At 38.4% G+C, this 26991-nt stretch overlaps 3 protein-coding genes across 6 annotated transcripts in view; 2 read left to right on the top strand and 1 right to left on the bottom strand.

The window, feature by feature from the left end:
* phlpp2 (PH domain and leucine rich repeat protein phosphatase 2) overlaps positions 1-3188 on the top strand; it is a 58229-nt gene extending 55041 nt beyond the window's left edge. Inside the window, exon 19 of the mRNA XM_041788523.1 lies at positions 55-3188. Coding sequence (XP_041644457.1) covers positions 55-1341 — 1287 coding nt within the window. The 3' untranslated portion in view covers positions 1342-3188. The remainder of the gene's footprint in view (positions 1-54) is intronic.
* Positions 3189-9159: 5971 nt separating this feature from the next.
* Positions 9160-11326, bottom strand: marveld3 (MARVEL domain containing 3). Its single transcript, XM_041789252.1, has 4 exons — positions 11228-11326; positions 10533-10802; positions 10314-10411; positions 9160-10109 (listed from the first exon to the last, which is right to left on the bottom strand). The coding sequence occupies exons 2-4, from the start codon at positions 10790-10792 to the stop codon at positions 9499-9501; spliced, it is 969 nt and encodes a 322-aa protein (XP_041645186.1). The 5' UTR covers positions 10793-10802; positions 11228-11326; the 3' UTR covers positions 9160-9498.
* Positions 11327-12987: 1661 nt separating this feature from the next.
* usp10 (ubiquitin specific peptidase 10) overlaps positions 12988-26991 on the top strand; it is a 35675-nt gene continuing 21671 nt past the window's right edge. For 3 of the 4 annotated variants that reach the window (XM_041783146.1, XM_041783128.1, XM_041783119.1), the window contains exon 1: positions 12988-13265. In XM_041783146.1, the coding sequence (XP_041639080.1) occupies positions 13245-13265 (21 nt within the window). In that variant the 5' untranslated portion in view covers positions 12988-13244. The remainder of the gene's footprint in view (positions 13266-26991) is intronic. The other variant, XM_041783137.1, reaches the window with a different exon arrangement.

Raw genomic sequence — 26991 nt, 5'->3', positions numbered from 1 at the left:
AGGGGGTTATGTAATATGATGTTGATTGATTCTAATGGCTCCTGTCTTTTGTAGGATAACAAAGTGAGCGGAGTGACATGCTGCTCTCGCCTGCTGGGCTGCTCTTATCTGTCTCCCTGGGTGCTTCCAAAGCCCTGGGTGCACACTGAGCCTCTCTGTTCCCGGGATGAGTTCTTGATCCTGGGGAATAGAGCGCTGTTCGAACGTGTCTCTTTCCAGGAGGCCGTCTGCACCGTGCAGGCAGTGCGGGATCCTCGTGCTGCTGCTAAGAAGCTGTGTTCTCTTGCTCAGAGTTATGGCTGCAAGGACAACATTGAGGCTGTGGTGGTGTCCCTGCATATAGGCGAGGACAGCTGTACCTGCGAGCCGCCTGTCTCAACAACTGAACCACGGGTTCCCCCTACCATTCCTGCCCCTGTGACTGTGACCCCAGGTCCCAGTGACACAGCCACCCTTTCATCTAGCAGTGGTGTTGTATCTGAGTTCAGCAGTGAGACATCAGCCTCAGAAGTGGGCAGTGAGGCAGGATCCACTGCTTCAGATGAGCACCCTTCCTCTGGGCCTGCAGCTCGTCCAGAGAGACGCTGTAGCCTGCATCCTGCTACTACACTCTGTGGGATCATGGTTCCAGGCGCTCCAAGTACAGGCACCCACCCAGGCCTGTTCCAGCGGCAGCCCTCCTCTGCTACCTTCTCCAGTAACCAGTCTGACAATGGACTGGACAGTGACGATGAAGCTCCTCTAGAGGGTGTCATCTCCAATGGCAGCAAGTTAGAAGTGGAGGTTGACATCCACTGCTGTGCTTTCCAGCTGCGCTCAGGAGCCCCCGACAGCCCCAAAGACTTGAACCTAGAAAACCGGGGCTCTGACTATCCCAACGGCAAAATGCGCAGACAAAACAGCGTGGTAGTTTCTGCCACAAACGGTTGCCTGCTGGCTGTATGTGGGAGAGAGATCGCCGACCTTAAGAAGTCTCCTTCCACATCCAGCCTGTTTGGAAAGAAGCTGTCCAATGGCTCTGTGGTTGCCCCTGAGGACAGTCATAATCTTATCGAGGTTGCACTGGAGGCTCCCAAGAAGAAGTCTGGGTACTTCACTGCTCCAGCACAGCAGGACCCTGAAGATCAGCTTATTGTACCTCCCAGTCTGGAGCAGGAAGTCAGAGAGCAGTTGAGAAGCCAGACCACTCTGGTCTCAGCCCCACCTTTACCTTCTATACCCCCGTCATTAAAGGACCCAGTGTGGGATCACCCACATCCACCTGCATTTGCCCCTAATGTAGTCCCAGGTCCACGCCCAGTCCCCATCTTACAGCAGGAAGTCTACGATACCGCGCTCTAGAAGGGAGACACAACAGGGCATATGGCTGCAACTTTGATAGTGCCATTTAAGAGACGGTGAGTTTTTCTCCTAAATCTGGGATACTCTGACTCAAGTTGCCATTTGTGGAGGCAGAGCAAACCCGTGGGACCTTGAAAGTCATCAGTTACACATCAGTGTGAGGCTAAAATGGATTTACGTGCTGGGTCTGAGGTAAAAGCAGCGACATAGTTCACAGCAGGATTGCTGGCGATGATAGAACAAAACAAGCCTGACTTGAAAAGGGGCATCTTGTGTGTTTAAACGTGTTGGCAACATTTCCCTTTACTTTCGAAGGAAAGCAATCTACTGGGAGTGTAGGGATTGTGTTGAGTATGGTCAGATCTTCTCCATGAAGGGTCTGTGATTTCTGAAGTCCTCGAGTGAAGCCCTGTGACTGAAACCTGAAAAAGTGCCTACTGCAGAAGACTCTGCCCAGAGCTCTCCCACATCCAGGCTGTGTTAGAAGACGTGAACTTTGCTAGTTAAATTTGAAGCAGGGCAGTGTCTTAGAAAGACCAGTGCCGACACAGCTTCTGCTCTCTGCCTGTTCCTGTGGCTTGAAAAGGAATTTAGACCACATAAATATGCTTGTAAGGTGCATAGGAAGAGACTGAATGAATGCATTTGCATCATGAGTTTTGTCATGGTAGGATTTTATTTCACATTCCCAATCAGTATAAAGAGAATCTTTATAAATATAAAAATTCTAACAAGTGTGAATCACACTTAAAACTAGCACCCAGCTTAATGGTGTGCTTGAGCTGCTGGCGTTAAATTCAAGAAGTGTTGCTATTTGGAGAGATGCATTTTGAATGGATGTCAAAATTATATCAAAGCCTTTTAACTGTACAGGGCAAGTGTAAAATTGAAAAAAATACTTCAACCTTTATTTTAATATGTAGTTTTGAGTGTTGATTATGCACTGTCTCAGATTATCCTAGTATTACTCAAATTTATTCAGTTTATTGATCACTGAACAGTAGATTGGTTGTTTGGAAATCATATATTATTTAATATCAGTCACTTTAACAAACAAGTAATGGCACAAAAATTAACCATGCAGTATGTTGTCAAGCACTGAGAGATGGTACAGTATTTGCATGTACTGTGAAATAACTCCACTGGTGTTAAGGTTGTACTTTGAAGTGCATCTTAATTTTGAAGGCTGCTACCTTTTTGAAAATATTAGACATCTTCCCTTGCCCCTGAAGATTATCTTATTAACATGTTTACATTTGGCATTTATATATTTTTACACTTTGCTTTCAAAGCTCATACATTCAGACACGATCCATGTTTTATTTTGGCCTGTTAAAAGCAGAACTAGATCTATTCAGTGTACATACGATGTTATAAAGTTCTATGGCAGAACCACACATGTGCACTATAAGTTATGATATAGAAGCAAATTATATCTTGCTATGAGTTGACAAAGTTCTATTTTCACAAACATTCAATTCATATAAGCTATTTACAGATCCTTGGTATATAAACGCTTAAAGGTGCTGTGATTAAACCACACAGGTTAAGTGTTACATTTGCTTCCCATTAAGTTAAAGCTGGTTTAAATTGGTTTTGCTGTTGGCATCACTGGTGTCCAATATTTTTTTAAACATTTACTGTCATATTTAAATTCCCTGTAAAGTGAAATCCCCAAATTGTGTTTTAACACACTGGTTATATTGGAATAAGTTTGCTGTAAATGTATGAAAACACTGAGATCTACATGTGAGTTTGCCTCGCTGTTCTGGCACAGAGCCAGGCAGCTAGGTTCTGATCAGAAACTTTTTTTTTTTTTTTTAAATTTGAGAGGATTGTGTTTTTCGTAAGTGCGTGTGGCTTCAGCTCATTCACCTGACATGCCCACACCACCCTAGAGCAGATTTACTGCCTCATTTTTCATGATTTTGAAGCTTAATTTTATAAACTTAGAGGTATTTTTCATGACTGAAATTTAGCGTGGTGGTTCATAACACAATGGCCTGTCATATAACAAACCTATAATAAAGTTTTTTTTTTTTTTTTTAACCACTTTACAGGGACTTTAACTATTCTGAAAGTGAGTCACTATACGCTCCATTATAATTTAAAGTATCAGTGAATATCATACAGCCTTTGAATCTTAAGATTGCCTGCACCTTGTGCCAAAAGAGAAGACAGCTTAGTGTCGCTGTGGTCATCAGAAGGTCGAAGCGGTTAACTGCTCATGACAGTGATTACTACAATATATATGTATATTTTCTACACATCACTGGCATTTCACAGCTTTCACACAGCTGGACCTTTGAGTATTCCCTTTAGCCTTAAAGTAACAATATTTAATATTTATTATTGAAAGGATGAGCTCTTTGTTTTTCCCTTTGATGTTTTCTTATGACGAAGGATCTATGTGGACTATATATTGTTCATTAAAGCAGCCCCTCAAGTTTTTTCTCCTCCACAGGAATGAGTGATAAGCTCAGTGACCATGCCTTAAGTCTGAACTTTTCCTTGTTTTCTTCAAGTTTTTTGTGTTTTTTTTTCAGAATTGAACTGATGAAAGCACTTTTTAAAGACCAAATTTAATATTAAGTTTCAGTTTGATTTAATATAAGAGAGATTTATCGACATTGTGTCGCTGAGTGTCCTCAACCCAACATATCACCTCTTGTCTTAGAATACATAGCCAATAGGAATAATGTTTTTTTTGCTGTCAGTTACATCTGAATTTACCAAATGCCTTGATTGATACTATTTAACATCAGCACCACAAACAGCAGTAAAGACATCATTAGTACTCTAACAGGATCTGCTTGAGTAACTCTGTCCATATAAACAAAAGTCACAGGGCCCTGTCCTTGCAGACGAGGAATTGCAGTTGTTTGTATGTACTTCATTATTTACACATATCATGACTTATTCGTAGCCATCTACTATACCCAAGAAGCTTTCTCTTAAATACCCTGATAGGAGTAGGAAACCATTAAAACAGTACTTTGAGATAATTGTTGCTCTGATCCCTATGGAAGCATTGATAAAATGCTTTCTCTGCAATAGACACCAATTTCAACTTAAGTTTCTTTTTCTGTTTCTAAATTATACATTTGGAAGTTATATTTCTGGTTCTGAGAATTTATTTCCAGTCACTTTGTGCAGGGTTTAAAATACCAAACACCTTGAGACTCAGTGGGTCAGACTGTGGCCAAATCCCCAGTATCAGAACCCACACATGGTGTCTGGCATCTGAACCGATGGTAGTGAAACATGGATCAGTGTGCCACAGGAGGAGATAGAAAAGCTGTAAGACAGATAATGATTGTGAAAAATGTCAGCACACACCTGGAAAACATTGGAAAGCTGAACTTTTAAAAGGAGACATGGAACTTTGTTTTAGCTTTTATAAAATAGTGGTGTTCACAACTGATGTTGGGAATTCACTCATACAAATATGCAAAATGTCAACTGTATATATAAATCTATATCTGTCTGTCATAGCTTCATTTCACCTTAAATTACATGAACACTTTCTAAATATGTCTGAAAATGACTTGTGACTGATGTGTGTATGAGTATGCATGTGGGATTGTATGTGTAAACTGCATTACATTGTAATTATTTTCTTAGTTTTACCTTTTATTCATTATTCATTTGATTCAGTTCTTCCTGTCAAATCACACTGGGACTGCACTGCACTCTTAGATTTAGTGCTCTTCCACCTATTAAAGTCTGGTTTTGTATACGGCTGTACACTAATTCTGTGACTCTCCTGGTTGACTCCACATACTCACCTGCTGTCTTGTCCTGTACACATATCAAAGATGAAGTATATTTGAACAATGATCCATCAGTGTGCTAATCAGTGTGCATGTACATATGCCATCTGTGTGCATAGAAACAGGAGGAGGGAGGACAGGAGACAGTGCATCAGCTTAAAATATTCCCTTTAATTCTCAAATATCTTTCTATAATGCTCATTATCCCTTTGTGCATCAAAATAGAGTGTCTGTGTTCCAGTAAGTCTGTGTCTTTTTATCCGCTGACTCATTACCATCTGTAAGGGATCGTTTCCTTTCTGCTCACATCTTTACAATCTTGTAAACTGTCCGTGTTTCTGTGTAATTTAAGTGCACATGTACAGTAAGCGTATGCATGCCTGTGTGAAAAATTGACTGACTGTAAATCTGCGGGATGAGTGACACTGACCCAAGATGCTCTCGTTGTTTAACGTGTGACCAAAGTAGCCATTGTTTAATCTCACTGTTCCTTTCCCTATATTATTTTCTAGAAATGCTTGAATATTTTCTTTTCTCAATGCCAAGAATCTGATGTTTATTTTTGTACTTAATTGTTTCATGCAAATCTATATATTCCCCCTCCACTAACAGATGATAAATGATCGGGATTCTACAGAAAATATCACTTGTCATGGTACTTTAATCTGAGGTACTAATCAAACTATATTAATGTTGAAAGCATGCCCTTAATATAAATCAACATAAAAGCATAGATTGCATACAAAAATGTGACTGATTTGTCCATAATGGAGCATATCTAAGGCTTTTTAGGTTTAGCACAAGGACTCCTGCTAACACTCCGTTTGATGTTCAAAATTATTTAGGAACAAAACTAACAATGAGCACTTTTGCTGTGTTTCAGACAGAATTGTACTCCTGTGATCTTTGACGGTGAAAGATCGTTGTTGTTTGATTTTAAATGCTGCTATCATTCCTTTTGAGCAGTTGAGCTGTTTTTAAATTAACTTTAAGCCAAGTAGCAATAAACTTTTTACTGTGAAGTTTGTTTGTCCAGTGTCCATTTTGCTCACCATTTTTATGATTTTATGCCAATAAAAATGATCAAATTGACTGATTTCTTTGTGAGAAAAAATAAACACAGTTTATTCTGATATGTATGATTAACCTTTATGTCGTCCTCAGGTCATTTTTGACCTGTTCACAAAAGTTTTTACCAAATAAATATGGGTTTTCCCTGATGTAGTCACCTAAAAATAACATGGATGGTTCCCTACCACACACTTTGCAAATACTCTACTTTCAGGCTATTCAATTGGAGTCCCTGGGTCAAGGGTCAGGCCCCTGAGGTCATTTAGGTGGCTCTTTGAGTAGACTTCAAATGCTTTAAAAATGATCCACACAACATTTTTAATAAAATATTGTATGCATATTATATTTGTTTGATTCTCTGTCACATTAATTCACAAATTTAACACGTAAAGCTGGGCGCACACTGTGCAATTTTCAGCTGATTCAGACATGGATTTTGAGTTGCATGACTCACTTGGAAGTCGAGCTGACTTACAGCCTGATTGTGCATCATTCACCATCACAATGAGCAAGCAGGAAATAGGCCTACCCACAGACCTCCAGCTGAATATTTGTTACTATTTAGCTGCTGGTAGGGTTTGCTGTTGATGCTGTTTATGGGCAAGAAAGAGATAATGAGAGGTTTTGTTGCTGCTTGTAGCTATTTGAAGTGAAAAAATGAGACAATAGATCTCACTTCAACCTCTGTCTATGGGACTTTTTAAAGAAACTCATCTGACATTGGTTACAGTCCATCCCAATTTCACTCATGCAGAGCAAGCACTCAACTTGTGGCCTGAGCACATCGATCGCGGGTGATGATCGTGTGTTGTAAATGATTGAGTCACACAGTGTGAGCTGACATTCCACTTCGACTGTTAAGGAGTCGGATGAAAATTGCAGTATACGCCTAAGCCAAAAAATAGATGGAGAGAACAGACCATTCAACAGTAAATGAATTGAGAAGTATGTGTCCATTGACACCACTTTTTTCACCTGGCTCTGATGTTTGCTGCAAGAAGATTCTGGGGTTGACCTCATGCTACAGTCAAAAATGTCACCTGGGCATGCTTAGAGTAAGACAGTAAAATTAGCTTTACTAGTAGTGTCATACATTTTAGGCTAAAATAAAAAGTCACTTACAGATGCAGAAACTCTGAAAATTTGCTTGTGTCAATTGAGGGAGAAAAAAAAATCAACAGTTTAATCAAAGTTACAAAATAACTTAAACTTTGTGAATAGATTAAATCAGATATAGTCTGTGATTATCCTGACTACTACTGATCATGCACCAGTTTGTAATGATCCAAATGAATGGAGAATTTCTGTTTATTTTACACCAAAATTGGGAGCTAGATAAATGTAAACCTGATCATTGATCAAAAATACCAAAAATAAGAACTTAGATTAAAGTCTCCTAAAAATATGAAACATAAAAATTTTATAATAGATTTCATGCTGTAAAACAAGACAAACTAGACCAGGTCAGTTTTGGACTTTAAAAAAAGGATTGATATTTTCAAAACAATGGACCTGTTGGTGCTAATCCATCATTAAGTGTTCATGAGTTTGTGACTTCAATTCAAATATTGTATTGTTTCTGCTAAATTTGACACTAAAGAGCTTAATTTCCTGTTACTGACAGCATAGAACTGCAGAACTAAAATTATATAAACAATTTTAATATTCTAGCAAATTACTTGAAAAATTTTTGGTTCAAAAGTCTAAACACAGAAATGGGTGATAAATTTACTTATGCTTTATAATGAGACAACCAAAGTGGGGCATTTTTGACCTGTGAGGACAACACGTGATTGTTTGCTGCCACCGAAAATAAATTAAAGGTTTTAAAAAACAATCAAACTAAAATTGAACATATACCAGTCTGTAATCAACCAATGGTCTTCTAAACATAGCTACAGTCATAAAAAAAATCGTTGGAGAACATTATGTAACACAGAAAAACTTTAAAAACACTGAAACCAGGCTGGGTCAAACTTGACCCGCGAGGACAACCAACACATATTTCAAATGAGGAAAACACAGGGGTTTAGTCCTGAGCTTTAGAATAAAAATAAATGTTTGGTGACAGTTTGGAAAAAAAAATAGCATGAATCAAGCATCATTTATAGAAAAGCTCTAAAAAAAACATTAATATTTTGTCATTTATAAATGAGGGTCTAAATGCTTAATTGATACACTGATAAAGCATTAACCCTTACCCTAACTGTTGCCCTTTACCAATGCCTCACTAATGTGTCAATAAAGCATTTAGAAATGTATTTACAATTGACATTTAAGCCATATAATAATGCTTTATAAATGATGAGCTAAGTACTGACCAATTCTTAGTGGTTTGTAGGTAATATATTCATTCATTTCTCCCCTGTCCAGCTAAACCTTGAGCACTAAGAACACATCACCATGTCTGTGCTTCTGTGTTACATCTGCCATCTATTGGTGGAGCTCAGAATAGCCCTACATCTTATTTACTGGTAAATCAGGGAAAATGGTTCACATTTACTAACTTGAGTGAAAGATGGAAAACTTAGTGGAGAAACAACATTTTGGAATCTAAAAAAACATTAAAAAGAACACAAAGACATTTAGGGCTTTTGTCGGCTGTAAATGGATTCAAATAGAGACAAAAACAAGTTACAGGGTTGCAAATTGATTTCAATTCCCAACTGCCAATATAGTCATGAACAGGCTTGTCTTTCCTCAAACAATTTTACAGTTTTACAGTTTACATTGGCAAGTTGCTCTTTGAGAAGGAACTGATTATGGTGGGTTTTTTTTGGCAGGAGATAATTTTTTTAGACAAACTTCTAATTAAATGACTCCCACTGTCAATGTTTAATGTATTTTGCTTGAAATGACAAGAAATAAGTTGTTCAAAAATGTACACATTTCGAGGTTTTGCCTATTTTATGTTCTGATCTACTCTGATATCATTGCTATTTAAAAATGGAAGTCATTCTTATCTGCCTAAATATGAATTTTGCTCAGTAAAAGGCAACTTTATTCATAGGGCACCATTCATTCTACAGCAAATCAACGTGCTTCACAGAGCCAAAAACAAGACATTTAGAACATCAAGAGCATCACAAAATAACAAAGAGCATTTGAGTAAAAGTAACAGACATTTAGAAACGGTTATATAAAAATCTAATTTAAAAAAACTTCTTCCAAGCTTATAAAGGTATAAAAATATCAAAGAAAGGCTGCTCTTCTGTCACTACTATGGCAAAAAATCTCTATAACTGCTTGTAACAGGGATTTCTATCCCATCCCGATTTTGTTCGATGGATATCAAGCTGTAAAATACATTGTGTCAAAGATGATTGTTCTCATTTGTCTTTTGCTTCTTTAGCTCCCTCACTAACTTAAAGGCTCTGATAGCTAACACTGCACCAAAAATGAACACAAACACCCCCAGCACCGCAAACAAGCCTCCTGCTATATCTGCACCATGGTACTGACACTCAAAGCCCTTGTGCCCTTTGCTCTTGTACATCTGCTCCCTCTCCTGACAGATCTGACTGTCATAGGTTTCCTGCAGCTTAATGAAGTAAAAGGCCATCCCTGGGATGTAGCCCAGGCCAATCAGGAGGTTAAGCAGAGCCTCCACCAGCAGCGCAGGAGGGAAGCGGTAAGGCACTCTAAAAACTCCCAGGGCTAGCATGACACAAGCGTAGATCATCAAAAGCCCTCCGCAGACCATGGTGAAAATGTACGGAGGCTTCTTGAGCTCGTGAAACTGTCTGTCCAGCTCCTTCACTCGGTCTGCGTCAGCTCCAGTGAAGGCACCAGCTCCACCAAAGTGATAATAGTAGATTCCACCCAAGCTGGCAAGGTCTCTGTAGCCCCCGTTGTTGCTGTACGGTACTCCAGCACAGATGACGAGAAGAAGATTCAAAAACAGCTCCATAAGTTGGCAGAGGCCTGGAATACACAACATCAACATTGATACTAGTGTGTAGACAGATAAAGGTTATACATGTACTCTGTTGAGGTAATAACTAAGAAAATAACCTGCCAACATCATTCTCTACTGAGTTTTTTTGTCCATAGGAAATACTGATAAACACAATTTCTGACTTCAGCTAACATTTCTTTAGATGATCATAGTATGAACTATACTCTCACCTCTTGAGGTCAAAATGTATCTGAGATTGTATAGAGCTGTTCTGGGATGTTGCTCATAATAATTCCCTTCAGAGTGATAAAGGGAAATCTCTCTGGACCTAACAGAACAGAAGTAGTTCAATGAGATTTGCACACAACATATTTATAACAGTGAGTTTAAATCAATCAAGTGGCACATGGTCAAAGGTAGGAGCAAAAGTAAAGCACACAGTCCCTTACAGCCTTGAGGGTCCTTCATTGTTGTGGTCTCTGTAAACAGGTGCCTCCTTGTGAGGGCTACTTGTCATGTCCCTCTGTCTGCTTTGTTTGTCCCTCCTGTCACCAGCAGAGCCTCTGTCGTCTGGAGCTCTTTGCTTTTGGTTGTGACCTCTGCTGTTGTGTGAAGTGTGGTGGTCCCCATTGTGTGGATAGTCTCTGTCCCTTCTCTCGTACTCTGCATACTCATCAGTCCTCTGGTGGTGTCTTCCTCTCTCTGGCATTTCCCTCTGCCTACAAAAAGCGATTACAGACATAAATCCCATTACTGACACTCTTAAACAAAGTGGATAGTTGGCTTGTGTCTCTGCTGCTGCCACGGAGGACAGTGAAGCAGCGTGGAGGATTATTTAGAGTGGATTAATGTCTATGTGTGAAGTAAACAACCTAAAACAGATGCTTCCTCATCAAAGAACTGATGGGACAAACACTGGAGGTAGACTGCCTACATAAAGCAATATGAAAATTAAGAAGATGTAATAGAGGAGGCTTTTCATAATGTATTTGATTTTTGTTTCATCCCGCGAGGTGCAAAATTCCCACGACTATAACGAAGCCTCACTTTCCTGTTAATTTTACCGTGTTTGGTTTCATGTTATCACGTTGAAGATAACTAGCAGTCACGAATAATATTAAGATACAACACTATAATTTCCTACCTTTAGGACTCTGTGTACAACGAGGCCGTGTTTTTGTAAGTACCAAAAAAATCGACCTACTCTCCCAGCTTCCTGTTTTTACAATTTCCTACTCCCTCCTTCCTCCTCACCTGTGCCGTGTCACGCCCACTACTTCGAGCCAAATTTATGGGGAAATAGTGGGAAATGTATGTTGCTAGTGTTAAATAGTAGCATTTAGATGTTGGCTTTGCACAATAAAAACTTGTCTATGCTGCGGTGGGTATTCAATGTTACGTTTTATCATACTCATATTGTCTTACTCCATTTACATCGTTTAGGACTGACCACTTAATTACACTTAAAAAAAACAAGTAATTTGGATCCAAATATGACAGGACACATGGGCCTAAATAGTGCTTCTAACGAGAGGGGGAAATGGTTGGTTTAACTCGCGCTTTACTTGCAATTCAAAAATCTGCGATTCATGCCTCAACCCAGACTGGACGCATCCAGTGCACGGTCACGCTTCTTTCGTAAAGCACGTGGCAATAGCCAACGATCTGACTTCCGCCGATGTTTTAAAAAATCCCTTCAGAATAAAGTATAACTGCCATGTCAATGAGATCATCCACGGTCCCACGGTCTTAACGTTACACAGGAATTTTTAATCGGTTTGTTGTTTATATTTTTTAGGTATTTGATACAGCTTTCTAGGATATATGAATTTAATTCCAATCAGTCTCTAATAGAGGTGGATAAAGTACTCAGCTATTGCACTCCAGTAAAAGTAAAGTCACTCTGGTTAAACTAACTTAAGGAAAAGCAAACGTACTAGTCTATAACTCTACTCTAGTAAAGGTGAACATGATTTAATTTAAAGTGTACTTAAAATACCGAGAATTGAGTAACTACCGAGGAGCAGTACAGTTTAAAAAATCTTTCCTTATGGGCAATAGCAATAAGAGAATAGCTCCATCCAGGTTTTTCAGGTAAATTCACACACCTTAGAATGAAGTGAATTACACAGCACATTTGACAGTTTAACTGTAACTAATACGTCGTTCAACTTAAAACCTTAAATGTTTTTACACTTTTCCACACTACATATAAACTACACTCACAAACTGAAAATCAATAATACAGTGTTGAAAAAACACTGGTGGATCAACACTGTCAAATAAGTGGAAAAATTACATGAGTATAGTACAGATAAAAGTACAGTTACTCCGGTTGAAATGTACTTAACTAAAAGTAAAAGTACAGATTTCAAAATGTACTTAAAGAGGTACAAGTACCCCAAAAACTACTCAATTATAGTTGTCAGAGTATATAAAGAGTTACTCTTCAGTCCTGATATGAGCTGTGCCCAGGAATTGAACTCCAACTATTAAAAAAATAAAATAAGAAATTTATTTTTTAAAAAGATAAATGATGTTAATGTTGCAAGGTGTGCAAAGGGTCCCAGACCCTGAATAGACTTTATCAGAATTATAGAACTACGCATTAGTATGGCAGTTACACATGAGGAAGATAAAATAATATAACACAATTTACATTGATTAGTGCAAATGTCCATACAATATGAAAAATTTTACCACAGTCAATCACATTATTCATTACTGATTGTAATGAATAATGTGGCGGATTAATATGTTTTATCCCTACATATCCAAAAGGTCACATGTCACAGCCAACGAGTAAAGGAGATTATATTGACTAAGAGATAAAGATTTTATTTTGAACTCCCAGCCAGCAATAACCGGAAGTGTTTCTCGTATTCCTCGAGCTCACGCGTCCACTACAAGCAACCGACCGCGCGCTGGCTTGGCTAGCAAGCGAGGAAGAAGCTAGACAGAAATGGCGGTGACGGCAAGGCGAGCAGCATGAAGTGCTGATGCATTACATGGATCAAAACTAACGACTGCCAGGACAACGTTGGGAAAATGACAATGACGTCGAAGTAGGACACCTTTTGTAACTGTCATCACAAACCAACAACACCTTCCCGGGAGAGTTTTCATCTTGTCAGCGGAGAAGAGAAAATCTCACCGGGAGCATGGCTTCTTACAGCAACCAGGTAGCTAAGCTAGCTAGCTAGCTAACGTTAGCCTGCATAACAACTCCTCCTGCACGCCGTCTAACGTTATTTATAGACTCATTGCAAGCCCTCTGTTGTTAATCTCACTAACTCAGAACAGAGCTACGGTGTAGTGACAGCACGGTCACATGTGTATTCTTATTTGTATTATCTTGCTGGTCGTGTCATTGAAAATGTAAGTACTGAAAAGTGCTTGCTAATGCCCCCCTAAGCCTCATTGAAACACAACCAGCATGGTAGCTAACAGGCCCGAGGTCCCTCCATTCAAATAAGACAGCTGTACTAGTTGCGACAGTTGACTGGGATGTGACAGCCACTTTTAGTTCAATGATGTGTACGCGGGGTTAATCTTTTGTTTGTTTTACTTTGGTGTGATATCCCTAACGTGTCATGTATTATTCGCAACAGAAAAGTGACACTGAAAACTGCTGCGTGTATGCATGGCCCACCTGCTCCGTGCTGCGACAGGCCTTCCCAGGCGCATATATTTTATAACTGGTTGTAACTGCAATTTAATGTTGCTCTGTAGAGCTAACAAACATGATACTATTCTTAGAGTGGGTTGCATTTGGTTATTTGCAGTTTCTAAACACTCATGAGCTTGGATATCTTAATTTCATGCTGTTCATTTAGCTTATAGCAAGCTAACAGCTTTTACACAGGTGGTGTGGTGTTACTTTGCAGTCTTTTCGCTAGCTAAACACAATTGCGGGCCTTCCTTGTTAGCGGATATTTATTTAATGTGAAACAACTTTAAAACAGGAGGTGCATGCGGAAGGTCTAAAGTGCGCCTACACCTCTTGTCTCCTTGTGACTTGCTGTGTAGTAACTTATCCACTGTAGTGTGATTTCGGAGTAAGTTAGCCATCATGTGGGAGGCCCATTTTAACTCTAGTTGTGCATGCAGAGGCATGCCAGGTCTGAAGTTTCTAGAAGTTGACAACTAAAAGTTTCAACTCAGGAAAATACAGGAAAGAAGATGATAGTAAAGATAGAAAAACCTGCTGCACGTGTCCAACTGTAACTGACAGCTCAATAATCACAACGTGGCTAACGACCCTTAAAAGGGAAACCTCTCTGAAAACTTCATTCTGCATGCTTCACACTTCTTACTGGCCTTAATACTCAGTGTTTCTATTGGCTCACAGTTCAGCAATGTGAAAGTATGAAAGGGGAATACCCGCCTATGCTTGCTTTACACACTGTGAAGTACTTAAATGACTAAATAGTGCTTTCCTATTATAATAACCGTAATACTTGTGTCAATTGAAATACAGTTATAAGATGATGATAAGTCTATACACCGTGACTAACTTCACTATTTACTGTGATAAAGAGTGGAACATAGTTCAGAAGTATCTGCCAGTAGCTGACAGTTGGTGTCTTCAATAACAGTTGTCTAGCTCTCTCTGCAATCAGATATGGACTTCTTCTCTTTGTCTGATTGCTTCATTTGGCACATGTTTTTCCTGTGTTACCTCACGGAAATCCCCTCACATCTAATGCAAAGGTAGATAATTTCTGTATGATATTGATTTACTATGAAAAAAACAGATATGTTTGCAAAATGTTAATATTGAAATTAGAGATAGATATTAAGTGAAAAGACACTGGATGAACAGGTAAGGCAGGCTAATGATCAGTGTCAGGATAAGACACCAACAGCCGAAAGGATGACATACATCTGAGAGCGAACATGGCAAAACAGGTAAATCTTGAAATACTTAAAAATACTATGCCTTATCTACATCTGACAGTACACGCTTTGTAGAAGACTGCTAAGTTAGGCCTAGTCTTTTTTAGGCATGTACATTTCTCTGTAAACATTTCTCTGCCTAAAAAATCTGTTAGGTTACGACTAAAGTAGTTTGTACAAACTCCTGCATAGTTGTAATAATAAATTGAACAATAGTAAATATTTTTCCTGAAATTTAAGAAGGCGGTTGTTGGCTTCAAAGAAATAAAACTCTGATTAAAATGATCTTAAAGGATTGTCTTTTAAATGTTGAATTAATCAAAAGCCTGGCACAAATATTTTTTGTGTAGTTGTTGATTAGGCTATGTGCTTTATGACCTTTATCAGTAATTAATAATGTGTATCTACAGTATCTAGATAGATGTAGGTGTGTTTTTTTTCTCTTAAGTTGTCAACAGTAACCTCAGAGAAACCTACCTAAATTACTGCACTTATATCCAGGCTTAGTGGTTTGATGGGCCGGTTGGCCTGGTTGGTTTTTTTGGTCTTCAGACACAACTTATTATAGATAAGGGATCCTGCTTCATGCAGAGGACGTTCTGTTAAAAATTAAGTTAGTTTATTCTCATCACTTACTCTCTTCTGGATCTGTTCTCCAGAAATTACACTCCTGTATTAGCGAAGTTTCATAATAAACCACACGGTCTGTTTGAATTGTATGGCTCTTAAAGCTCCAGACTATTATTGCAACATTCTTAGAGTTGTTTTTTTTTTTTTCATGGTGTGTCTATTTGGTTCAACCCAGTGTTTGATCATGAAGCATAAATCTGTGAGTGGGGTTGTAATCTTCTCCACTCCCATTGGGACTTCACTCAGTCTTCACAAACAAATTAGACTATCATTTGAGTTGGCAAATGTTTTTCAGCTTAGTCTACAACAATGCATACTGAATCAAAGTGCAGCTGAAGTGTGGCATCAATTTTAATAGCATGTGTTTTCAATCACTGTGTTGCTGAGGTCTTAGGTGAAAAGTCTAAATAGCCTCAATATTAAGATGGGATTGTCTGAATGTTTATTTAAAAACTCTCAGTGAATGAGGTAAGTAAAGGAAAAGTTGAACTTTTTTGCAACTCTTTTCTCCAGATCCTCTGCTATACTTCGTTTAGCAAGTCACCATTACCACGTCACATCATGGTGCTAGATGTTAACATGCTGCTGTTTTATTTGTAAGCTGGTGAGATGTAAAAAGTGAGCATACTTTGAACAAAACAAATATTCAAATGATCAAATCTTTTGTACATCTAGGCGCTAAAAAACTGGCAGCAACAATCCATATTCATAAAGGATCTAGATACCATTTTGTTCTTCAACTGTTTGTCATGTGCAGAAAAAGTGACTTTTCCCAGAGTCCAAGGTCCACAGATACCTTGTTTTGACTGTTGAGAGCATCCACAAACCCAAAGATATTATGCCTACTATCAGTAGAGTGGAGGAAAAAAACTGAAGTTGGAAGCAACAGATTATCAGAACAGCTGCTGATTAATTTTTGTAATGGCTGCATCTCTTAATGAAACAACTTTTATCTAACTAGACTAAATATTACGCAGATATTTTGGTGTTACACAAAGGTATTTAACAGCAGCTGAAGCCTGAAATTGACAAAAATGGATCAGTCTATCTAAAACAGTTCATGAAAAGGGATCGTTGTAAAAAACATCTTTGATGACTGCTGTATTAGATGGCATCATGAGCTAGGTGTTGTAAAAGTAGTGTGGTAGCCAGCAGAGAGACGTTTAAGGTTTTGGGTTAGTAGCAGAAAGTTCAAGCTTTCACTTTAACTTATATGCACTGTGGTTGATTGCAACATGAGTGATACCATGTGAAGGGGAAGGATCTTGTAGAAATCACACTTAAATTTCCTAAGCCAGCAGGTAGCACAATGTGGCTTACTGCTAACTGTATAAAGAGATTTTTACTATATCATGTTGTTAAATTGCTGTTACAGGACGTAACTGAACTGCTGATCTGTTCCTTGTTATGGTATCCTTTTAGGTTAAATGCAAATTATTACTTTCTTCCAGAGTCATACTCTTCTCATACCTGCTTTGTTAACAGATGCCATTCTGTCACTTCATCACCAATATGAGCGCAAAAGCATGCAACACACTCATTTAAAACTAGTCTGACCTTATTTGTTGTGGCACTGTAGCATTTTCATGCTCAGATAAGTTGTTATGATTAGAGTACAAAGATTGTTTGAGCAGCTGTTAGTTTTCTGGTGGTACGTCAGCCAGTTTGTACAAGATAAGTTGTCTGTAGCAAGTTTTGTCTTGTGGTACAACATCAGCAGAGGTGTCAAGTAACTAAGTACAAATACTTTGTTACCTTACTTAAGTAGAAATTTTGGGTATCTATACTTTACTGGAGTAATTATTTTTCAGCTGACTTTTTACTTTCAATCCTTACATTTCCAAGCAATTATCTGTACTTTCTACTCCTTACATTTTAAAAATAGCCTCGTTACTCCTATTTCATTTCAGCTTGTTTTCTTTCCGGCTTGTCATTGTTCAAAAAAACACAAATAAAAAAACCAAAAACCTATCCAGATAAGTCGTGCCATCCAGATAGAGTGAATTTGATTGTGGTTGGATGAGAAGTATAAACACAATACCATTCTGACACCTTATTGGTTTGTATGCGATCCATCACACCTGCGACACAAATCACGTCACACTCCAGCAAGGAAATAGCAGATGTATGTAGCATGTATGGAGACTCAGAAGAACTCGAGTGAAATGTCTCAGCCAAGCACCAGCAAGGAGATTGGTAGCCAGGAAGACCAATACTTAAAAGCAACTAGTCATCATATCTTCCTCTCCATGGAACACATGTTAATGCTCAGTAGTACACATATATGGTTCTTGAATGTATTTGCATTGTACTAAAATGCGTTCATTTTCAATGGGCATAAATGCGGCTGAAACAGGTGCATCCCAAATTTTTAAACGATAACATTTTAATATAACATTATAGTCATTATGGCCTTTAGAAAAAAAAAATTTGAAACTAGTACTTTTACACTTTTACTTGAGTATAAAAGTTGAGTTGATACTTCAACTTCTACAGAAGTCTTTTTAAACCCTAGTATCTATACTTCTACCTGAGTAATGAATGTGAATACTTTGACACTTCTGAACATCAGTATTGCCCCTCTTAAAGGCAGAGGTACAAACTGGATGCTAGAACAGTCAAAGGGATGTCCAAAACATTATATGCGAGTACATTTTCAGTCTCCAGAAAAACATAAATGTTGTCATAACTGGTTGGTTGTAGAAACAAACACTATCAGAAATGTTTTTTTTTTAAATGTAAGTAACGATGTCAGATCTATGGCTGATAACTTCCATTTGATTGGTTGGTTTTAGTCCGATCAAGGTCACCTTGGTCGGCGAGTCGTTCAAAAGGCTTGTTTTTTTTGGTAAGATCATTTAGACTACTAAACAGGAGCAGTAAGTAGGGCCCTATGAAATCCTTTTTTTTTTTTTTTTTTTTTTGCTAGATTCCGTTTTTTCCATTAAAATTTTGTGGAATACTGGTTTTTAACCTTTTCACTAATTTTACCATAAAAAAGAATGTCTTGTTTGTGTAAATGAATACAGTGTTCACTAATTAAAAGATAAACCTTAAATTTATCGAGAAAGGGCCACAGTTGGCCCAGGAGCCATTGTTTGGATAACCCTGATATAAAATAATTATAACCAGTGTAACAGTCAGATATTTCCAACATTTTAAGACACATCCATATGTATAATCACATCCTCACTGATGTTTATAATGTAAATGAAGAAATCCTTCTGTTCTCTCAGAGAGTGATAGTAACTTAAAAAGAAGGTCACATTGGAGTTAAATGGCTATAAGTACACCTGTTGCCTAAACTTTTCTTTACTCTCTGTGTATGACAGTACATGCTGTTTGACTCTTCATGTTTTTTACTCCTGACTGTAACGGTTCTCTCCTCATCTCTCTCCATACATTGGTGTCTGTCCGTCTGCCTCATATCAGACCGCTACATAAATGCAGACATGTATTGGCTCTTTAAGCAACCAAAGGGAACTACACTATCTACAGAAGGAATTATTAAGCTAATTGTGCCTCGAATGTAACATCATTTAGACTACGGGACTTCATAAAATCTTGAGTCTGTCCGACTCGAGTTTTAAGCCTCTGAGGGGTGAGCAGGTCCTCAAGTTGTGACTTCAGCTGTGTGCCTCGGGCACAGACACGCCTTTCTCTTTCTCTGACTCTCTGGTGTGGTGAGGTAAAATAACTCGTAGCACAGATGAGTTTTCTTGTAGGTGCAACATTATGTTGCACGGTACTGCCCCTTGTTGAGCTACGTGATGTTTGTTGGTGTTTTCTTGCAGCTGCTTTGACATGCTGTTATTGTTTAGGAGTGGCGGAATGTGATGTGAGGCACAAGTTGTGCCCCGCTTTAGTGATTCTTCCAGAACATATTCCTCAAATATACGTTCCTCTTTCCTAAAAACAAAGCATTTCAGTCAAATTCATTCAATCTCCACGATTTCCGCTTTATATAGTATATTCTGTTTTTATTGTCTAATTCCGCGATTCTGTTGACGCAGAAATCACAGGGCCCTAAATAAAGAACCTGTCATTAATTAAACTGGTCCCCAATGAGGAGATTTTTTTTTTTTAAACCTGAACGACCAGTCAGTTGGTTGGTGCCCGGGTGTTATTTTGGTCATCTGTGTTTTTCTTTGGTTGACTACAGGTCTAGTCAGGTCTGTTAATTTTTTGAAAGTTGTACAGTAGGTCAATTAAATTGTGTAACAGGTGTGGGGATCAAATAATCAGTTCTAAAAAGTTACAGAAATTGACACAATCGTACCCCTTAAAAACATGAATGTAAGTTTTATTGTTGTCAAATAGTTCTGGGTGTAAAGTTTCCTAATTGAAAGCAAAGTCCTCTGAGTCATTTCATAATATTCCTCAGAGTTATCTGGCTAAATATTTTGAAATACGTTTGTGCAATGTATTGCTAAAATCATATGAAGACAAAATATTTGTTTTTTTTGCATCACACAACCATGTCATGTGGAAGATAATTGCTAAATTTCCTGATATGTGTTTCTTTGACGTTTTGGTACATGTTTGAGATATCCAAAGTGCTCCCTTTTTGGTCCTATAGTTACCTCTTAGTGGTTTTTTTTTTTTAGAAATTTAGAAATTTCCTAGTGATTGTGTACCAGAATACTTTCCAGTTATAGTTTACACTGTAAAAAATGTTGAACAGGGATTTACCTGTAGCCCACTATGTTTTGCAATGTGCTACTCATCGGTACATTCAATCCTAGTTCTCAATGCAATAACAATTGATGCTGACAAGACTGGGAGTGATTAGTTGCACTTAAACTGAATAAAAAACAAAGAAAACATCAAAACGTGCTCTATGGTATGAACGAAACTGGCTAAACCTATCCCAGCCATTGTCGTCAAATCCTCAACCGTGCAAAAGCAAAGCTTCTGTTTTCATCCTTCAAAATAAGTCCTCTGGATACCATGCTAACAAAAAAAAAAAAAAAAGAATAAAGAAATTCTGTGAAGGGTTGAAAACTGAAATGTTTTTGCAGAGATTGTGGCTTCAGCTTGGGGAAGCCTTCCCGCAAAAACAAACAAACAAACAAACAAACAAAAAAAACCAAATCTGACCATACATCCAGGCTCAAGTTTTGTTATTAGCAGGCGCCATCTCACTGCTCTGGTATCATCCTGACTTGTGCTAACTGATGCTAACAGGGCTTGCAAAGATGTGATATGAGACTTCAAGCTGATGGTTTCAGCTGGTTTCTCCTTATCCTTTCAGTTTATCTGGTGAAGCATCAAACTTGCCAAAGCTGTCTGTGGAAAATACTAGGGCCCTATGATTTCCGCGTTAACGGAATCGCGGACGGAGTCGCAAAATTTGCCAATAAAAATGGAATCTGCTATATGATGCGGAAAATGAATGAATTTGACTGAAATGCTTTGTTTTTAAGAAAGAGGAACGTATATCTGAGGAATATGTTCTGGGGGAATCACTAAAGCGGGGTACAACTTGTGCTTCACTTCACAAACACTCCCACCACTCCTAAACAATAACAGCATGTCAAAGCAGCTGCAAGAAAACACCAACAAACATCACGTAGCTCAACAAGGGGCAGTACCGTGCAACATAATGTTGCACCTACAAGAAAACTCATCTGTGCTACGAGTTATTTTACCTCACCAGGCCAGAGAGTCAGAGAAAGAGAAAGGCGTGTCTGTGCCCGAGGCACACAGCTGAAGTCACAACTTGAGGACCTGCTCACCTCTTGGAGGGCTTAAAACTTGAGTCGGACGGACTCAAGATTTTATGAAGTCCCGTAGTCTAAATGATGTTACATTCGAGGCACAATTAGCTTAATAATTCCTTTTGTAGATAGTGTAGTTCCCTTTGGTTGCTTAGCGAGCCAATACATGTCTGCATTTACATAGCGGTCTGATATGAGGCAGACGGACAGACACCAGCGTGTGGAGAGAGATGAGGAGAGAACCGTTACAGTCAGGAGTAAAACACAATGCAGCATCAAACTGCATGGACTGTCATAGACTGAGAGAGTAAAGAAAAGTTTAGGAAACCGGTTTACTTTTAACCATTTAACTCTAATGTGACCTTTTTTTTAAGTCACTATCACTCTGTGTTTGGGAGAACGGAAGGATTTCTTCATTTACAATACAAATATCTGTTAGGATGTGATTATACACGAGGATGTGTCTTAAAATGTTGGAAATATCTGACTGTTACACTGGTTGCAATTATTTTATATCAGGGTTATCCAAACTGTGGCTCATTCAATACATTTAAGGTTATTTATGTTTAATTGGTGGACATTTTATTCATTTACATAAACAGGACACAGATTTTTTAATTAAAAAAATAGTGGAAATATTAAAAAACGGATTTCCAAAAAATTAAAATGGAAAAAATGGAATATGGCCAAAAAAAGAAAAAAGAAAACGGATTTCATAGGGCCCTAAAATACCTCAGTGTAGTGATTATTTTCTTCCTATTATTTCTTATAAAGTGTTTTCAGTTAGAAGAACCCAGGAAGTCTGGTTGAACATGTAACGCTTGTCAAATCAAACTATTGAAAGTTTAAACAATGCGTGTACAGTACAAGAGTAATGAAACACTGCATGAGTATGGATGTCCACAAGTACTCAAGTACCTGAGTAATCATACCCATCCTTTATCTTAATAGGCATGCATCTGTGGATATTTTCAATTTTAGTCTGTTGAAAACCTCTGATACTGCAGCACTTGAAGTAGTAGGAGTAACTGAGTTGAACTTGAACGTAACACTTTTTCAAGTGTTACTTCAACATTGGTCTATACTAGGCCCTCCCCGCAGTGCTGATGTATTTGAGTGTGCAGTGCACGCGAAGAAGTTTGTGATGTCGTCACTACTCTCTGTTGAAATCATACAGATGGCTAATTTGTATGGCTAATCCTCAGTCCAAACCGACAGCAAGGGAAGCTTAGTGTGGTACGTGTGGCACGCCTGCAGAAAGAAGCAAAGGGACATTCTTTCTGTTGTGGTTGTATTAGCCATCCCAAGGCCGCTGGATTACGACTGGCTGTTTGTCGCTTGTAGTGCCATTTCAGCAATGTGGGCCCTTGCGTGGGGCCTCATTTGCAAAGAGTTACATATGCTTGATTTGCACTTTCTTTTCTGTGTGCCTCCCCTTTCACATTGCACTGAGAGGATTAGTGGCATAGCTAGTGAGTTCATTTCACTTTTTCTCATTTGCTTTGTTTTGTATGCACATGTGGAAACTCAGGTCAGACAATGCAGTCTTTCCTACAAAGAAGTGTGTGTAAGTCAGAAGAAGAGCCAAATAGAGTTAATAGTATGCAGTAAATAAAGATAAGTGATTTAAAGAAGAGACGATGCATCCAGCCTGTCATTGATTTACTTGTTTAAAATGTTGTAGGCACATCTGTGTAGGTCCTAGACCCTGTTCAGGATTAAAAATGTCTGTGCCTTTTATCTGCTTTTTGACTTACCTTTAATAAGGCTTATCTAAACCAACACCTGTAAATCAGATTGAGTTATACTGACTGCTGTAGAAGTCTTTGTTAACCTGATGTACACAATCATTTTACTCTTGATAAAGTCTTCATTTAAAGCATGTGCGTTTGTGTTGGTAATCATCTTTGAGTGCCAGACTTTGAAAGCTTTCAATTATGTATTGCATTGTTGGCTCTGGGTAAGTGATTGTCATACATGTGGGTCACCTCTCCTTACTTCCTTGTTATTTCCTCTTTTCAAAATAATGAATGAAAAAGCACAACTTGATAAATGTTCCATAAAAAAGAGGTTCAAACATATTCAAAGATGCTCCAACAGCTTTAAGGCCTGATCAACCCTATTTGTTTGGATCTCTCTTTCTTCAATGTTATCTGCAGTTTATTTTAAAGTCCTGTTTTTTTGATAAAGCAGCATTTCTCTTCGGTTCTAGGGCCAATCAATGCCTGCCTGTTATGATAAAAAAAGAAGGTCTTTGTATTTTTGGAGCATATTAAGTTGCAGCCAATACTCATGCAAATATCATGCATGTTGAAGAGCTCATAAAACAAACAGAAAGGACAAACTTGACATTTAAGGTGTGTTGATTGATTCATAATGTCAACTCAAGCAAGAACACATTCAACTGAAAGCTTCAGCTGTCCTTTGAGCAGAGTCATTCAAAATGCCCCTTTTTACTGTGCTTTGCTTGCTTTTGTTTACACATCAATATTTAAAAGGACTAAAACAACCTCTTCATGCACTGCTAATTTTCTCTTGGGTGGATTTTTGAAAGCAGCTTTATTTACTCAAGTAAGTGACACACCAATTACAACCTACCATTCACCCTTGGAATAGCCCAATACTGCTTATCTGGATGCAAAATATTCTCATTTTTATGAGACAGTTGAAAGAGATCATGCAATATGAGGTTATCACAAAAAGCTTGTGCCTTTGTCAGAATGAAGAGCGCTTACTGATTAACTCCTCCCATACACATACACAGCAATCTCACCCCAATGCTTCTGGCCTACTGATACCTGCCTAACCTACCCTGCCCTTACTAACGGTTTTCTCAACCCAGATGGCACCGCCAACCTCAATAGACCCAGGCTCTACACACGCAAGCTCCAAGTATTGACAGTGCTGATAGTGCCTACCTTACTGCATGGCATCTGATGACATCCAAAATCATCTGTGAAACTTTATCAACAACAAGAGCCAACACACCAGCAGGGTTATCAAGTGTGCATATCCCTTCACCTCCTTTTAATTGTGTTTTTTTTAAAGTTAAGTCCGTGAATCCTTGAGAAGGCTTGACCGTTAGCTCTGGTGTCCTAGAGTCCCCCCCCCCCGTAATGCTTATCACCCATAATACCCGCCTGCAGAACTTCTTTGTACTACCACATTCTTGTGTAAAATGTTAAGAAAATACAAACAAACAAAAATCAGAAAGAAAAACTGGAAAAATAACTATTCAAGGTGCAAAGATTACAGAACAGGGAGCAGAGTCAGTGGAGAGGTGTTAAAAAAATGGGGAAGCAGGGTCCGACATTAATGGTTGCCCGAATTCCCGGGTCAACTTCAAAAAGCTGATGAGCAAGCAAAACTTGTAAGGACTTGTCCGATTGGGCAAGCACAACTCTGAGCTTTTCTATTCATTAATTTTATTATTTTTCTCTCTCATTTCTGTTACTATGGAGCCCCCCGAGTAACCAGATGGAGTGTGTCGCTGCCTCCATTGTCTGCTGACATGCAGACAGCTGCACAAACTTAAACTAAAAACCTTTTTGAGGGTAAATACTGTCATCAGTAAAGATTCATGGTATGTCACATCAATAAATCTGTTACCCACATAAAGAAGACAGGCTTTAACTTCCAAATTTAAACGTTTATTATTTTAAATCTGTTTTTTATCACCGGATGCGCTCGATGGAGGAGCGTGTGTAAGAGAAGAGAGCAGAGGAAGTCCGCCGGTGTTGTGTCTCTTAAGTAAACTCATTCATTGAATGTGCTATTGTGTTTAATCTGAAGCTTCCCATTTCCTCATTTTAACTTTTCCTTCAGCCACATCCTGCCAATGCTTTTCACACGCATTTCTTTTGACAGTCATGATTATGATGATGCGTGTCAACTATGAGCATAACTTACACGGATCACACGTGGAAATAACATCATATCTAGTGAAATTTGTCCAAATGTGGGTGTTTTATTTGATCTTTAATGCACTAATGATCATAGGCTAAATGTTGTCAAAAGAGCAGAAATATAAAACCAAAGCTCCAAAATGAGGCAGGGTGAAACAATGTGTCTGGAGAGCTGCAGGTGTGAGGCATGGCTGGTTTTAGTAATTTAAAGGCCCAGGGCAAAGACGAGTATGAGGCCCCTCCCCCTTTTACTAAAGAATTAATAATGAGTGGAAAAAATTGGAAAGCATCTCTTTTATGCTAATAACTTTTCAGGGAATGAAAAGTTTATAATTTATTAAAATGATATAAATATGATTTATAATAACAAATTTGAAATCATGAAAAATTAAGGTACAAGGTTTTAGCCTGATGTCTGTGATAAATAAATTAAATATATGGTCATTATCAGTGATATATTGGTTCTTCTGACTCTATACAGACATTTGTATCCCTTTTAACCTCATAATTATCCACCAACCACTGTTTTATTTCATTTCAACTACAGATTAACTGATCTTTTATCTACCTTACATTCCCGGTTTGTATTGTGGCTCTCGCTAAAGTTTTTTTTTTTTTTTTCTTTTTTTAAGGTTTATTTTTGGGCCTTTTCATGCCTTTATTTGATAGAGGAAGGACGGTGGATAGATTCGGAAACAGGGAAGAGAGTGGGGAGAGACATGCGGGATTGGGCCACAGGCCGGATTCAAACCCGGGCATGGATACATGGATAGTGCTTTAAACCACTCGACCATCTACGCTCCTGCTAAAGTCTTTTTTAGACGGCGTGGCTCTTTGGTAAAATAAGGTTGGTACCACTGGTCTGGAGTTGCAGTTACAGGGTTGAACTGTGAAATAGCGCTTTAAAGGGGCACTCTGAAGTTTTGGGGAAGACATTTTTAATCAAACAAGAAAAATCTTAATTGGTTGATTTTCATGTGTCAACAATATTTCTTCAGTTTCATGATGAATAAACAAACAAACAAACAAACAACAACAAAAAAAAAAAAACAGAAGAAAAGCACCATTTTATACTTGGTGCATATGTAGCAGACCCCACCACCTGTCTAGTGTCAGTGTTTTGCTGACTTCATTTTACTCTGAGAATACTTTGTTTCATCAGTTACGAAAAAAATAGTTCTGAGTTTGTATTATTACCTTATTAGTATTGTAAATATTAAATTCCTGAGTTTGAATTTCTTCTGAAAACAACCTGGTGCAGCTTTCACATTGCACTGATCTGTACAAAGTTAAATATAATTTCAGTGGGCTAACACATAGCTAATAAATACAGTTTACTTAAGAAAGAAGTGTTGTGTATTGCTTTCCACAGTCGACAGGCAATGGATTTTAGTTCCAAGTATGTTGTAAGCAAAATGTATGCACTTGACAGCCAGAAAAAGGACCTCCTAGACAGGGCAAGTAGGAATTTAGATGGGGCAAGTAGATTTGGGAAGCACTTGCCCTGAAGAGCAAGTAGGCAAAAACCTTAACGTCGGTCCCTGGGATGGCAGAGTCAGGGTGAGAAGCCTGTTTAGCCTGCTGGGTAAGGCTGTGTGCAGAATGTCTCCTGTGTCCTCCATTTTCATGAGGGGAGAGAAAAGAGAAGAAAAGTTGTGAGATAGAGGACAAGGAAAGCAGCGCTAGGATGAGAAGCCTGTTTAGGCTTGAGCTCAACCCTGTGGGGCTAGGCTGTATGCACTACTTTCCCCTGT

This window comes from Cheilinus undulatus, linkage group 1, assembly GCF_018320785.1.
Source record: "Cheilinus undulatus linkage group 1, ASM1832078v1, whole genome shotgun sequence".
NCBI classification, from domain to species: domain Eukaryota; kingdom Metazoa; phylum Chordata; class Actinopteri; order Labriformes; family Labridae; genus Cheilinus; species Cheilinus undulatus.
The sequence above is the reverse complement of the archived record's forward strand: the minus strand, read 5'-3'. Positions and strand labels throughout refer to the sequence as shown.

Excerpts from the sequence above, each read along its gene's own strand:
- marveld3 (XM_041789252.1), bottom strand. The coding sequence starts at position 10,792 with ATGCCAGAGAGAGGAAGACACCACCAGAGGACTGATGAGTATGCAGAG. Across the intron at positions 10,412-10,532 it reads AATGAAGGACCCTCAAGGCT|GTCCAGAGAGATTTCCCTTT; the intron begins GTAAGGGACTGT and ends CTGTTCTGTTAG. Across the intron at positions 10,110-10,313 it reads ATACATTTTGACCTCAAGAG|GCCTCTGCCAACTTATGGAG; the intron begins GTGAGAGTATAG and ends TGTGTATTCCAG.